This window comes from Tamandua tetradactyla, chromosome 11, assembly GCF_023851605.1.
Source record: "Tamandua tetradactyla isolate mTamTet1 chromosome 11, mTamTet1.pri, whole genome shotgun sequence".
Lineage (NCBI taxonomy): Eukaryota > Metazoa > Chordata > Mammalia > Pilosa > Myrmecophagidae > Tamandua > Tamandua tetradactyla.
In genome coordinates, this window is record NC_135337.1 from 62,556,394 (window position 1) to 62,571,771 (window position 15,378).

Here is a 15,378-nt window from a genome sequence, read left to right on the forward strand (position 1 = left end):
CTACTGATCTGTCCTTGCCTTTGAACTGCTAGTTAAATCAGAAACCCAGAGTTCTACTAACAACAGAACAACAGCTGTTCTGGCTCTTGGTTGGTCAACTAAAGCTCAGAAGCACTTTCTCACGCTACCTTAGAAAATATTAATAATGTAAATAAAAACATTTTGAATTATCAAACTTCCCAGCACTATTAACACTACTTCCTATTTCTATATGATGTTAAAGTGCTTTCATGTATACCACTTTATTTTTACCTTTATATCAGCCTTGTGAAGTACCTAAAGCTGGTGATACTATCTTAATTTTACACTTTAAAAGATTGGGACAGACAGGCTAAGTGAATTTCCTAGAGTTTCTCAACCAAATAGTGACAGAACTGGATTAGAAACAAAGTCTTCTATCTCCTTGAACAGGATGATACTAATATGAATATCATTAGCGGTGCAGATAATTATAATTAAAATAATTTTCCACTACATTGCATAGCTATATGTGTATTCATAACATTGCTGTGAATATATTTTAGAGACAAAACAAAAGGCTTTAATTAGAAAATAATGGATTACCATTGTAGATCTTGATGCCACTTCTACTGCAAATATGTTGAGTCCTCTGTTGTTTATGCAATTTTTACTTAACTCATTGTTGATGTGAATAATCACTTTATTATCTGACTATAAAAAAAAGATTTCATAAGTTAGTTCTTCAATAAATATAGAAGTAAGCAAAAGACCAAACCTGAAATAAATCTTATTATATAAGAATTATTTCCTAAATAATATAAACTTCAGAACAATCCCTGAAATTCTATTTTAATATCATAGAAGCCATTACTAGTTTGTACATAAAAATTGGCTCCCAACTTTGTATCTTCAACTTTTTCCTCATTCATTCTCTGCCCGATCCGGCACCAGTTAAATAATTTTTTTTTTTCTAAATGTGACTTGGATTCACCCCTTAATCTTCATCTTCATCTTAATCTTCAGGGGCCATATAATTTCATTCCTTAATCTTGATCTTAATCTTACTCTTCACAGGGGCCACATATCCCATCCCTGGCTCATTACAACAATAACTTCTATTTTTTTATTGTATCTCTAGTTTTACCACCTCCCATTCATCCTGCATACTATCTTCCAATTAATGTGTCTAAAACATCCCCTTTATTATGCTACTCACTTATTCACCCACTCAGTCAATATATATTTATTGAGTACCAACTATGTGTCAGGCAATGTTCTAGGGATTTAGGGATACTGGGATAAAAGACACAAGACAAAAATTATATGACCTTACTAATATGAAATAATTAGAATAAGCAAATTCACAGAGTCAGAATCTACAATGTAGAATCTACAATTCCAGGGGAATGGGCTGGGGATAGGGAATGAGGAGGTAATGCTTAAATTGAGCAGGTTTCTATTTGGGTTGATTGTAAAGTTTTGGTAATAAGTGGTAACGATGGTAACATAACATTGTGAACACAATTAACAGCACTGAATTATATATGTGAATGGGGTTAAAAGGGGAAATTTTAGGTTGTATATATGTTACTAGAACAACAACAACAACAAAAACCCTGTAAGACTATAGAACACAAACAGTGAATCCTATGGTAAAAGATGGACTACAATTAATAGTACAATTATAAAAATGTTCTTTCATGAATTTTAACAAATGTACCATACTAATGCAAGGTGTTGTTAATGTGTGGTATATGGAAACTCTGTATTTTATCATGATTTTTCTGTAAAACTACAGCATCTCTAATAAAATAAAAAATGATACAATTCCTAACCCCAATAAGCTAATTCACAGTCTAGTGGAGATGGATAAATAAAATGACAATTATAAAATACTTTACTAAGTTCTATGATAGCGGTATTCACAGGATTCTATATAAGTACAGAAGAGGGACATTAGCCCAGGGGTACCAAAGAAGACTTCATGAAAGGGGTGACACTTGAACAGATAGATAATGGCCTCTAAAGAGAGCTAGGACATCAAGGGAAAGAATGAAGCTCGTAAATAAGAGAAATGCAGAAGTCAAAGTATTTTCCCCTGCTAAAGAACATGCCATCACTCCCTAATGACTACAGTGAGGCAGCATAGTGTTAGACTACATGGATTCATTTCTCAGCTCTTCTACTAATTAGCTATGTGACCTTTTGCAAATCATTTGACCTCCCTGTACTTTAGTTTCCCTGTCTGTAAAATGGGGATATTACTTATATCATAGGGTTGTTGTGAAAAGTAAATAGGTTAATATATGTAAAGTGCTAGGCATACAATAAGCTCTAAAATTTCAGATTATTACCACAGTTTGGTAAAAGAAAGATTAATTTTCTGGTAACTCTGAGAGAGAGGTGGGAGATAAAGGGAGATGAGAAATGATAAGTAATATCAGAGTGGTAAAATTGGAGGAAGGTAATGATTACCTTCTACCCTTTTAATCCTGATATAATGGAGGAAATCAATAAGACTGATGGACCCTTAGCGAGGATGAGAAAAAGAAGAAGAGAGAGGATGCAAATAAAATCAGAAATGGAAGAAGAAACATAACCACAGAAATAAAGGAAGTAATGGGAGGATACTAATATAATGGAGGGCTGAAAGGGCAATATGCAGGATCTTGGGGATCTACCCTATAAGGGTTTATGTTCCATTTGAAGATTAAAATCTACTAGTTGGGGACACCAGCCTATTTCATCAAGTCCAGACTCCTCTATCTCACTTTTGAGATAACATATATAATTTGGACCCTTCCTACCTATGTTATTTATCTTCCTAATACTCTTTCAAATAAAGCTCTCTGCTTCTGCAAAGCAGATATTCTCATATTCATACATACTTCATATAACCCCTTCCCATGTCTCTCCTTACACTATTTCTCCTACTTCAAAAGGCTGTCTGTCTGCATGTTTAAATCTTAGTCATCCTGCAGGGCTCAAATTCCACAATGCAGTCCTTCTGCCCTTCATCACAAATCCTCCCCCAAGTTTATGTTCCAAACTAACATCAACTATAAGAGAGACAAATATAATAAAATTATTGCACATATAAACAGTACTATATAATCTAACATTTAATTATATATGATCTTTTTCAAGAATATTAATTGTCTTTTCAACTAAGCCATAATGAAGAGAGAGACAATGTTTTATACTTTCTGGTGGCCCCTATTATGACAAGGAGATTTAGATACATAAAAATATTCAAATTGACTCAGTGCTCAGCTAAACTTTAAGTAATTTAAGAAATTGAAGACAGGCATGAAAATCTTATAAGTCTTATCCAGGAACTAAAAGAAATAAGTCAAAAGTCCTAAAAACCCAGTCATTCTACAGAAGGTTTTATGAGAATATGTACTTTCTAGAAAATCAGATATTTCTGACTTTAAGAATTTACATATGTTTTCTCTCAACCTGTAGGAGAAAAGATGGCCAAAGCTAGAAATAATTGACTTGATAAGGTATTCCTGTCTAGTGGAATATTTAGTTAAATATTAAAATTATAGTAGTCTACAGGATTTCTGATACTACAAAGATGGTGAAAAAAGTTGGGCTCAATTTTTGTCATCCTTTATAGTATTTCTTTAAAACACAGTGTCTATTATTTAAAATAACTATGTATATGTGAAGACTTTTAGTAATAAATTAAATAAAATATTTTGTACCCAGGTTATACTCTATCTTCACAGATCTCCAAATATTATATTTTCAGAGAAAACAATTATCTCGAGCCATTAAAAATCACATAAAACTTATTTGCACAGTTTGAATTAGAAACCTGAGGAGAGAGAATAATTGCCTATTATAAACATTATTAATTTAATGGGATATTTAATTATTGTGCAAAAACAGAATAAGAAAGAAAATGGAACATACTGGTAAACATCATAGAGAATATGGAAAACCACCTCATAATTGGTACCTTGTTTTCAATAACTGATGTTATCCAGGTATCACACTTGTAAGTATATACAATTATATTTTCATAGCCATCCATTACTTTAGCATCGCCTTTGTTAAGGACAGATTTACAAACAGCCTTCTCAAGTTGCCCACTGCTTGCCTCCATATGGACAGCTTTAACCCTTGGCTTGCATTTTTCTGCATAGATATCTATGACAAATGGGCATGCCTGTAACAGAAGAAAAAGCAAAACTTGTTTCAGCCCTTGATAGAATTTAAAATAAATTATTACTAATATTTTTAACATATGAGTTAAGAAGTCTTACACTGTCTTGTTTGTCCTACTGATAAAAGTTTAGAGGAAAATTTTGGTAACATTAATTTTGGTAAAACCATGTAATTCTGACTTTTTGGCAGCAAATTAACGGATAATGTTCATAGAAAAGGGAAGAAAACTAAAACTTGTAGTGAATCAATAATATCTCCTTTAAGCCATAGTACACATGCCCATTTGGATCAAAGTTAATTAACGTCATATTGGTTAGTTAATTTCTTTTTTCTAACTTTAAGACTTCAGAAAGAATTCATAAAAGGACTTTTAAGAGTGTAATTATGATAGCTACTGACTTAATGAGTGTATATAGAACACTGAAAAGAATATAGAAAAATAAATGCACAATTCAAAGTTAATGTAAAAACACCTTTAAAATCTGAGATCTAAAAAGATTCTCAGCATTTGGAAATGGATAGCCCCTGGGTTTGCAAACCTGTGACTGTAGTTGGAATTTTGACATTTCCTAACTATATGGTTTGTGTAGAAGTTGCTTAACTTCTATGAGGTTTAGTTTACTGAAAAGCAGAAATAAATAGTATATATTCTACTAAGTGTTGTTGGAAATATCTAATGAGGTATGTGTGAAAATATTTTACAATACAGAATTCTAAAAAAGAAAGTTTTTTGTAGTAATTACAATAATGATTGCGTATTTTTAAAGGTTTAATTTATTTTTTCAGTACTGAAGATTCTGGTAATATTTTTCCATTTTTCAAGTCTTGGTATCAATTTTATTCAACATAAAAGAATCAATATTTAAGGATTCACCAAAAGGAAAATATCTTAAAAGGTACATGTGAAGGATATGCTCTCTAAAAATTAAAAAATAAAATCTTATCTACACTAAGAAAGCTATCTGATAGCTTTACTATTTTTTCTATTCATGGGCTCAATTTTTATTTACTTATTCTTTTATCCTACTGAATAAATACAGGAAGCATGCAACAAGCAAGAAAACTATTAACTTTAAATTGTTAATCGTAAAATCATTAATAATAGGTAAATAATGAGGAAGGATGGAGAAAATAATAGTAATACCTAGATTATGAGATGCTACTTAAATTTAGGGAAAAATTAGCTCTCAGCTATCTGTTAGCCAAGACAAAAGTGGAAGAGCATTAAAATCTAAAAAAATGAAATAAAAATGTTCCAGTTCTGCAAGGAATTTATAGCATGAAACTCTTTTTTAAAAAAATAAGGGCAGAACAAACAAGAAAACTAGACATATGTTTTGATTACTAACATTCAATAAAAGAGCAAATTTTAAGTTATAGTGATATAGGGATAAAACCCTAATAGCAAGAGCAATAGAGCAGTTATATTTCTCTTTGATAGAGGCTATGCCTTTACAGGTTGATATATAGGTAATATATAATGTAAATTTTAAAACTGAACTAGGGAATTCAATAAGAAAAAATAAAGTAAAAATCACTGGTTGTGCCAGACTGTAAAGGATAAAAATAATAATAAAAGATTAATTGAGCATATAAGCTGTAAAAAAGCTTAAAGTAAATGAACTTTGTTTATCTTGGTTTACTAAAACCAATGAATATTTTCAGCAATCCTAAATCCTTTCCCAAGTTTTAGCTTGTAATTGATACTTGGTTATTTATTTGTGATACAATCCCTACCAATTTAATGAGTAGGAATTACATTTCCAAACAGGATTTACTGCAGTTCCTATACAATATCAAATTTTAATACCCACCTAGACATTAGATTTCATACATTACGTATGATTCAAAAAATTAGTAAAATAGCTATAGTTACAAAAGACATAGACATATTCAAATCAATTGGAACAGTCCTCATGAGCGTCCAGATTACTTCTTCCAAGATTATCACAAAACCTTTTTTTTTTCCAAACATGAAAATATTAGGCCACATTATAGGTATAATTCAGTAAGATGGTATACATCCATGGCACAAAGAACCACTGCCTATTCAACTCAATCTTTTAATTTAATGGCCAAAAGTTTTAGACTCCTTCCTCTGAGCAAGTACAAGCATAAACTAAATCATTCACGAACATCTTCAGATCTTATAGGAGTCTTTTAAATAACAAATGTTACCACATGTATAAATCCCTATTGTTAATGGGAATCACCTAACATTTTTATACTAGTTGATTCATTATGAATTGTTACTTTCTCCTTCTTGTATTACCATCAGCTGGTGTAAAACTCTCAATCCAACAAATTTATAATTCTTACTAAATGAGGAGGATATCTTCATTGTGATTCTCTAAATTAAGACATGTCCATGCCCAGAACAGGTGTTTTGGATGCTCCAACTAATACCAAATCCTGACTTGATATTTGTTAGAATGTTGGCACCCAGTTTGCTATTGCCACCTCCAGGGGAGGGGACTCACTGCATTGAGGGTAGCAAAGAGCACACCAGGAACAACAGCCCTGAGGTTCCAGCCCATTCCATAGTTTGCAGGAGTCACGGCTGCCAGCAAAAGCATGACTTACATGGGTTTTGAAGACAGACATATACTCACATAGAGAAGAGACAGATCAAGGTCAGCTTCTTTAGTGGGCACCAGGATATATTTTTATACAGCTGAATCCTGTTCCTCCCCACCAAGAACAAATATACCAGCAAGGGTGAGCCAGGTACTATAAAATGGATGTACTTTTTAGCCAAGCTGTCTCCAGTACATGTTTACATATGCTCAGGGCAAAACGGGACGCAATGTGCTGAAAGCTATTATCTACTAGGTGATGTGCTTTGTCTCAAGGCCCTCAGGAAAAGGAAGCCAGCCCGCATTCACCATTAGTCATAGGCAGGCACTAGGCCAATCAATCTGCTGCTCGGCACAGGATGTATTTGTGGGTCATGAGAAAGGTGGCAGGCTGCACTCAGACCATACCCTACCACAACAATGTTTGTTGAGAGGCCTTATATTAAAAACCAAAAAGGACAATATCAGGTTGATATTCAATAAATACCCCAGTCTCTTTTGTAAAATCTAATTCCTTACCAGAAACCAAATTATTCAAATAACTAAATCATGTCCCTTTCTAAGGACTTATTGAATTAAAAGTAAAATATATAAACTAATAGCTAGTATGCTTTTAGTATAATTGTCTTTTAAAAAATGACATAGGAAAAAAAGAGGGTTTATTTTAAACTCAGGTATTTTTTAAAAAATGAACTACATTATTTGATACCTAAAATTACTGTTACACAAAGGTAGAGACAATAAAAAAGGTACTATAGAATCTAGTATAGTATATGTAGATACTATAAAAATATTTTAAAAGTACTATAGAATAAATTAAAGGGAATAGATAGTAGTGAAGGCGGTTCACTGGTGGTCTATATAAGTAACATTACCATATTGAAGGTGAATATGATTGAAAGGGGTTGTATAGACCTAAGTGTCCCACTGATTAACACTACAAATATAAATAGGTTCTTGCATGACCTACTTCAAAGGTATGTTTCTTGTACAAAGAATATTTAAATTTAGGGTATGGGGGAAAACTTCTATTGCATGCTGTGTTTAACAGAAAACAGCAGCAGTACCACAGCAACACCAGGGGTAAATAATGGGGGAAAGGACAAGAGTTAAGGGGAGGTTTAGATTTCCTATTTGGTGAGGGTATGTTTATTGGTTATCTTTACCTTGGGAACAAGGAAATTATCAAAAACTGAGTGCTGATGGACTGTGGGCTTTGGGCATTAGACATGATCCCTAATGAATGCAGGCAGCTGAAGGATACAGGAATGAAGGAATAAAGTCATGAAGCATGCAACATTGTCAATGAATCTGTGAGACATTTGATGAGGCAAAAATAATAAGCCCGAAACAAAAGAGCAATTATTGTATGGTCTTCTTTAGAAAATGCTTATAAGAAAACTGGGGCCTATATTGTAAGCTCTTATAGCAGTCACATTTAGTTCAGAGTGGTAATTATTATTTCTGGATTTTGAGAAACTGTTTTATATATGTATAACCTGGCATTTAGAGATAAGAACGAAGCCAATCAGGTCACAATTAAGGTAATTCAGAACACAGAGGTAAAGAAGACATTGATTATATTTTAGAACCTCACCTATTCTTTGAGACCAAAGGAAGAAAGGTTTATTTTGTCTGGAACCTAAATTTTCTGTAGCAAATAATGTAACTCAACCTATCTGGATAGATTATTTCAACAATTGAAACACAGGAAATCCATAATAAGAATGAGGACCTTTAATCCTGTATAGCATAAGCAATGCTTGGATATATCCTAGAATATCTTAAGCAGATAATCAGAAAGTATTGGCAAAGTCCCTTGAGAGATGGGAAAAATATATATGGAACTATTAAACTTTCTACCAGGGAAACCGCTGATACTGTGTCAAACATTAGGGACACCCAAATCAATAGGCCAAGCCCTTGATCTTGAGGTTTGCTCTTGTCAAGTTTATGTATGTAGCGGAAAAGCTTAGCTACCTATAGGTATGCCTAAGAGTTACTTGTGGAAGACCTCTTTTGTGGCTTAGATGGCTTCACTCTCTCTAAGCCCAATGGCTTAGAGAATATAGGACAATATATAAGATTCTACAAAGATTCCACGCACTAGCAAAACTTTTCAGAAACTTACAACCTCCTGAGTCCCTGGACCAGATAAATTCTGAAACCTAGATAGGCCAGCTTCTCCAGAACATCAGCTAGTTTCATCTCCCTCCCCTGTATTACTGACAGCACTTTCCAACATGAAGAAGTTAGAATGGGCATATCTCAAATATCCCTAAAGAAAGGGAGAAAGACCACAGGTGATGGTGCAGTTATACAGAGAAGGTAGGGTTTAAAAATGAGTATGATTGCTGAATCATCATAATATTGCTTTTAGTCTTCAGTATCTTAGAGCAGCTAGAAGTAAAAACCTAAAATTGTGGAATTGTAACCCATACCAAACTCTGAAATATGTTCTACAACTAATTGTTGCACTGTGAAATTTATTGCTTTTATGTATAGGTATTATTTTTCACAAAAAAAGAAAAAAGAGTCGACTGTAATGATAAAAAGATATTTATTCCTTCTATCCTTCAATGTTCTGGAGCAGCTAGAAGGAAAAATCTGAGATGATGGCATGGTAGCCTATGACAAACTCTGGGGTCTGGGGTCTGTCCTTGTTGAAGAGTGCTTTGAAAACTATTGGTTTTTTTCTTTTCTTTGTATATATGTTATATTATACAGTAAAAATTTTTTAAAAAGTACATATAGAGTATGCCACTAGAAGGAAAGCTAGAGGATAAAACATAGAGCCATATAACACAGTGAACCCTGTTGTGGATGATGACTGTGGTTAATTGTACAAATATAAGAATGCTCTCTTTTTTCACATACATATATTTTAAATAAAAAAGAATTAAATAGAATATGGTATAAGTACACGAGTATTTCAGCTTTAGAAGAATAACAGAGGTGGTACATAGTACCAATAATAGATACAGTCTTTTGCTTCTTCTGTTGAGGAAACAGTGCGCCTCTATGCAATCAAACATTGCAATGGAATAAATTCTCTATTCATTCAAGACTTTCAAAAGGACTGACGTGATTAATTATATATATATATATATATATATTTATATATAAATTGATATATATTTTTTGTAAAGTCTGAGCAAAAGCAGTAACACGTATGAGAACTTTCTTGCAGAGGCCTGTGGTGAGGAAGCCTCTGCCAAGAAGAGTTGGTGGAGTGTGCTCACCTCAGGCAGCCCTGCTGAGTGGCTCTGCAGTCCAGATGCAGAAACCAAATAAGCAAAAGGGCAGGGAATGAGTGTCTTACTGTCCTAAAGACAGAAAGAAAAGAGGTCACCAACTGCAAACTTCCCAGCTCTCTGCAAAGAAAGGGAGAAGCAGTCAAACGAAGTTGAGTGCTTTTCTACCCACACCTTCTACCTTCTTAGGAAGAAACAGTACAATCTGGGAATAAACAACTTGCTCAATGTACCACAGGGGAAAACTGGAGTGCTTGCTATTATTTCTTTTTTTCCACACATATTCTGAAAGCTAAGTAACCAGAGTCCAGAGCTTCCTCCTAAATCACAGTCTCTGTGAAAGAAGCCTGCACAGTGCACCCTCTTGTTCTTCCACTGAAGACAAAGTGCCAGCGCCACATGGCCACTCTGAGCCACCTGGCTCACATTTTCGTTTTAGAAGGAGAAAGCAAAGCACCTGTGGTATCTGCTCCATGATGCTCTACAGAAATATGCATCAGGATATCAGTTCTAAGCTTGCCTGCCTCCCACAATATTTGGCCCCGATCTAGGCAAGTGGGCTAAAAATTCTCATGGATGGGTTATAGCTCTAGAAAACAAACAATTTTCTAGCAGTGTAAACAATGCCATAGTCTCTATGACTTTCACTGAGTGAACATCATGTGTATCAAATATATCTACACACTATCTGGTGTTAGGGTAGAAGTCTTGGATTGTCTGCTGTTCTTTCTCAGGAACAGTGATAGATCAGTGAAAAGTACAGTGCTTTGTTTTTATTGGCTGTGTCGAAGAATCCAACAAAGGGAAAAAAGTTCTCTTAGTTTTCAAAAGCAGATTTCCTTTATCTCAGGGTTTGAGCCATAGCTGCATAGATTTTTCTAACAGCTGACCATACCGTGCTTGCTGCATAACATCACTGACTATCATCTCAGCAATCTTCAAGGCTCTTCTTGGGCTTCATCAGTATTTCCTTGCACCCATTTCTTCATAGCTTGTGAGAACATGGATCCTTTTGATTTCTTCACATCAGGTTCAGGCTCAGATTCCTGGATGAATTGCCCCAGGTCACCGACTCTTCCAAATGTCACCTTCCCTGCATATGTCCTTTGATATAAAGATTCTGGATCCAGACTTGCAACATCTACATTTATCGCTTCATCAAAATTTTTCAGAATTTTCACACTGGACTGAGAAGCGGCACTGTCAGGTCTGCCCGGGTGAGGCTCGTCAGGAGTAGATGTGGGCAGACAGGGAAACTGTCCCTTCCAGGAAGTCGTCTCCTGGAACTGAGTGGATGAGATCATTCAAGTATTTATAATAAAGACTGTTGGACAAAAAGCCAGGCAGAAAGGTCTTCTCCATGGTTGTCCAGACCTGATGTAGTGGAGTTGTGAAACAGCTAGGGAGTGGCCTATCTTCCCTGCAGATATTGGATTCAATTTCTAATCGGACAAAATCATCAAATCCAAGAGGATGTGTGGCTTGGAGGTAGAAGTACCTGTCATATAAAATCATGGCATTGTTCTGTGCTTCCTGTTCATCATACTGGCCTTTCTTGGCAGCAGGCTGAGACTGGAAGTTATCTGCTGCCAACCAGAGCTGTAAGATATTCAATGCATCCTCTTTTTCCATGTACTCACAGAAATAAAAGAGCGCCGACTCACATAAGAGAATGTCAGCCAGGTAAACAGCTCCACTGGTCAGCACTTCAATCTGGTATTTAAAGAAATGGTGACTTTGCAGAAACTCACTGAAGTGCTCTTGCTCCACTGCACTAAAGACTATGGATTGTGCCAAAACAAAACACTTGAGATCCACCTGTCTGTCTTCACCACAAATCTTTGCTGTGAACAGTTGATCTTGAGGTAGGGAAGGTCTTTCTATGATGTCATTTCTCATTGCCTCTGTAATTGGCATTGGCTTAACAGCATCTGGAGATATATATTGTTAAAACTATTCATTGTATCTTGTCCTAAACTTTTCATCAGTTTTCCTTATAATTCCTTTAGTGGAGAAGGAAGACTACTTCTACTGGCTACTAAAAGTCTGGAGGATTCTTGGTTTTCCATGGAAACTTGAGTTCCTGCTCTGGCCATTTCAAGATGGAAAGAATGGGCACTGTCACATTCCTAGGAAAGCAGCAAGTGATGCTGAGTGTTTTTAGTTCTATTATTCAAGTTAATTCCTTTTGATTGAGTTATAAGCAATTGGGCTAAGCTAGACTCCTCTTCCAATTGCTTATCAAGAGAATACGTCATAAAAGATACCGTATTTTCATGCTTTTTAGATGGAAACACAGGCTCAGCCAGTGAGCTCTTTCACTGTATTTGGACTGTGTGCTCTAACTCGGCACTAAGCTGTAGAGTGAAAACATTCTGCCTCTTACCAGAATTTAACCAATGTTTCATTCTGTGAAGTTCCACGAATTGAAGGAAATAAGGGAGGACAGTGTCATGCAAGACTTGCTCAAGGGTCTTTGAAAGACTTGATTTGGTCTCTTGAGTCTGGTAATCCAGACAAGATCTGCCAGGTCACCAAAGTGAGCCGCCTCCATGTGGCTTGGATGCTTCTTAAGCATTGATGTCCTGCTGCTTGAAAAGGAATCCTTTGGCAGAAACAGCATTCATTGCAACATGACTTGGTCCTGCAGCCTCCAGCAAGGCATGATTTTTGGTACTTTTTTGTAGGGAATGTACGGATATAGAAGCTTTAATCGATCTGACATCTAAGGTATTCCCTTGTTCTTTGCCTTTCACTTTCCACCGGAAGAAGGACACAGTGGGCAAGGTCAGGGGGGTGGGGGCGGCCTTAGGGAGGGGGGAACTGTCGCGGGGAGGGACCGGCTCCACTCATTCAGCAACTGGTTGGACTTCTGGGTCTGCAGCACCTGCTGCACCAGCCCAAAAACAGACCCTTCTTCCGGGTGTGGGCCCCTCCGCCTCCTTGACATGCCAAGGCGGCTCCTGGCGCAATATTATCAACAAGCTGGCCACCCAGAGTTCCGGTCCTTCTCTGCGCAAGGCTTCACGGGAGGCCCACAAGAATGATCTTACATGAACTAGAACAGATGTCTATCACTATTACAAGGTGTTAATGAGATGATGGTATTTGGAAAAAAATACAACTAATACAAACTATGGATTCTAGTTAACAGAAATATTATAATATTCTTTCATCAACTGTAACAAAGGTAGCATACCAATGTTAAGTGTCAGTAATGGGGGTGTGGGTAGAAGGTATATTAGATTTTTCTTTTTTGGAGCAATGAAAATGTTCTCAAATTGATTGTGGTGATGAATGCACAACTCTGTGATTAAACTGAGAGCCATTAATTGTACACTTTGGATGGATTGTATGGTTTGTGAATAAACTTGCTTTTTTTAAAAAAAAAAACATACCATAGAAACAGTTTAGAAATAATACAGAAATACTTTAATAGATTATGTTAAACTGACTACTCTGACTAAAGTTCTTATATACACTAAGGACCTAATGTAAAATTACCAGAAAATTTTTTTTAAATCCATGAAGAAATTCAAATTCTACTGCAGATACACAAAACCTGGCCTGCTAAATTCTGTAAAGAAACATTGAGAATGATCAGGTTGTAAGAACCATGAGAATAAGATCTGGCAAAACAGAACAGCTGCCTGGATTCTCTAGAAAAAAACCCTCCATGAAACAACTTTTTTGAGTAGTGAAAAGTGATCATAATATTAAACATTGAGGAAAAACTTTTCTAGGTTAATGAAGGATGTGGCCAGTTCAAACTAAATTAACCTGTAAAAATTATAAAAGTAAGCCATGGACTGAGAACTTTCTCTAAAAGACTCTATGAGCCTTTCCAAATTGATTTTACACATTTGCCTCCCTTGATGGTTTATGAATTTGTACTGATAATAAGTACATTTATTTTCAGGTTGGGTTAAAACATTTCCCTGTTGAAAAGCCACAACTATCACAATGGCCTAGGACATTCCAACTTCTCCATCCAGTGATAGAAGATACATTTAACTGGAACAATTATTCATGAATTTGTATTATGTAAGGCTTTGCTCTTTACCCCAAAACATTTTTGTCTTTATAACCTCCTAAACCTGTGGAGAAATGAAAAGGACCTTAACAGAATTGAAAAGGTACATTTAGAGACCTTAAAATGAGGTTCTCCAGAGAACCTCCAGAAGCAGGACACAGATATCCAAAGAAATGACTGCTACTAACCTAAGAACCTTAGAACAAACACATAACCATGTGAAGTAGACAGCTTCTGCCCAAGACCACTGGAACAAGATTTTTCTAAATCTATCTAATACTCTTCTTGACATATTCTTGTATATTCATAGCTTTCTTTACTGGTTTACGGGTATATACATCTGATTTGACCTATCATTACAATTCATTAGTAATAATGAATTGCTTTGGGTAGTTCAGTGGTAGAATGCTTGCTGGCCATGCGGAGAGCTGGGTTTGATTCCTGATCCATGCATCACCCCCTCTAAAAATAATAATAATAATAATTGCCCAAGTCTAGGCTTTAAAGAAAATGCCCTTGCACTAGGAGAAATGCAAAATGCTTGTCACAGCATCCAGAACAATACACCTACAGTTCCACTAAGGACCATTTTCTCTCTTGTGCACTCCTATTAGAGAAATCAGACACTCTTTTTTTTAGCTTTTAACAAGGGGAATTTAATAAGTTGCTAGTTTATAGTTCTAAGGCCGAGAAAATGTCCCAATTAAAACAAGTCTATAGAAATGTCCAATTTAAGGCATCTGTGGAAAGATATATTGGTTCATGAAGGCCAATGACGTTCAACGAGAGAAATTAGGCACTTTAATGCCAACCAGAACCATAGTCAATTATTCTGTTTGGCTATTAGCTCATTTCAAGGGTATGATTTCCCAACACCCTTAATGAAACATACTGCCTTCCACAAATTAGAAAAGAATAAAACTCTTTCTAGGAAAAGACTCTTGAAGAAAGTGATCCTACCCACAGGAGTTATACAACTCTAAGAGGTCATCAAAAAATTGTCCTCCCGCACTGTTTGACATAGTAATAACATAGCCTAAGCCCTAAGAGAACAGCAAACCAGTTTAAATACTTTAACCCAAGAAATTATGGATAACAGAAAAGCCTTGGCTTTTCTTTTGGTCAACCATGGAGGACTCTGCACCACTGCTAATACTTCCTGTCATACCTGGATTAACAATACAGGAAAAAACAAAAACAAAAGCACAACAATCTACAATGAAGCTAAAAGAGGTAACTACAAAAGGCTATCCAAAGTTGACTCAGGGACTCCTTGAGACCTGTTTGCTTTTTTTGCCAGACCTGGAAAATCTTGGGTCATAATTCCAAGTGCCCTATGTTCCTCATAATACTTCAATACTTTGAGCTTAGCTTG

At 35.5% G+C, this 15,378-nt stretch overlaps 1 protein-coding gene and 1 pseudogene across 4 annotated transcripts in view; both read right to left on the bottom strand.

Moving 5' to 3' along the window:
* Nucleotides 1-15,378, bottom strand: part of EFCAB7 (EF-hand calcium binding domain 7) — a 65,251-nt gene that overhangs the window by 19,837 nt on the left and 30,036 nt on the right. For all 4 annotated transcript variants that reach the window (XM_077120726.1, XM_077120724.1, XM_077120727.1 and 1 more), the window contains 2 exons: nucleotides 3,932-4,141; nucleotides 565-672 (listed from right to left, as the gene is read on the bottom strand). In XM_077120726.1, the coding sequence (XP_076976841.1) occupies nucleotides 565-672; nucleotides 3,932-4,141 (318 nt within the window). The remainder of the gene's footprint in view (nucleotides 1-564; nucleotides 673-3,931; nucleotides 4,142-15,378) is intronic.
* LOC143649543 (A-kinase anchor protein 10, mitochondrial pseudogene) lies at nucleotides 9,873-12,823 on the bottom strand (annotated as a pseudogene).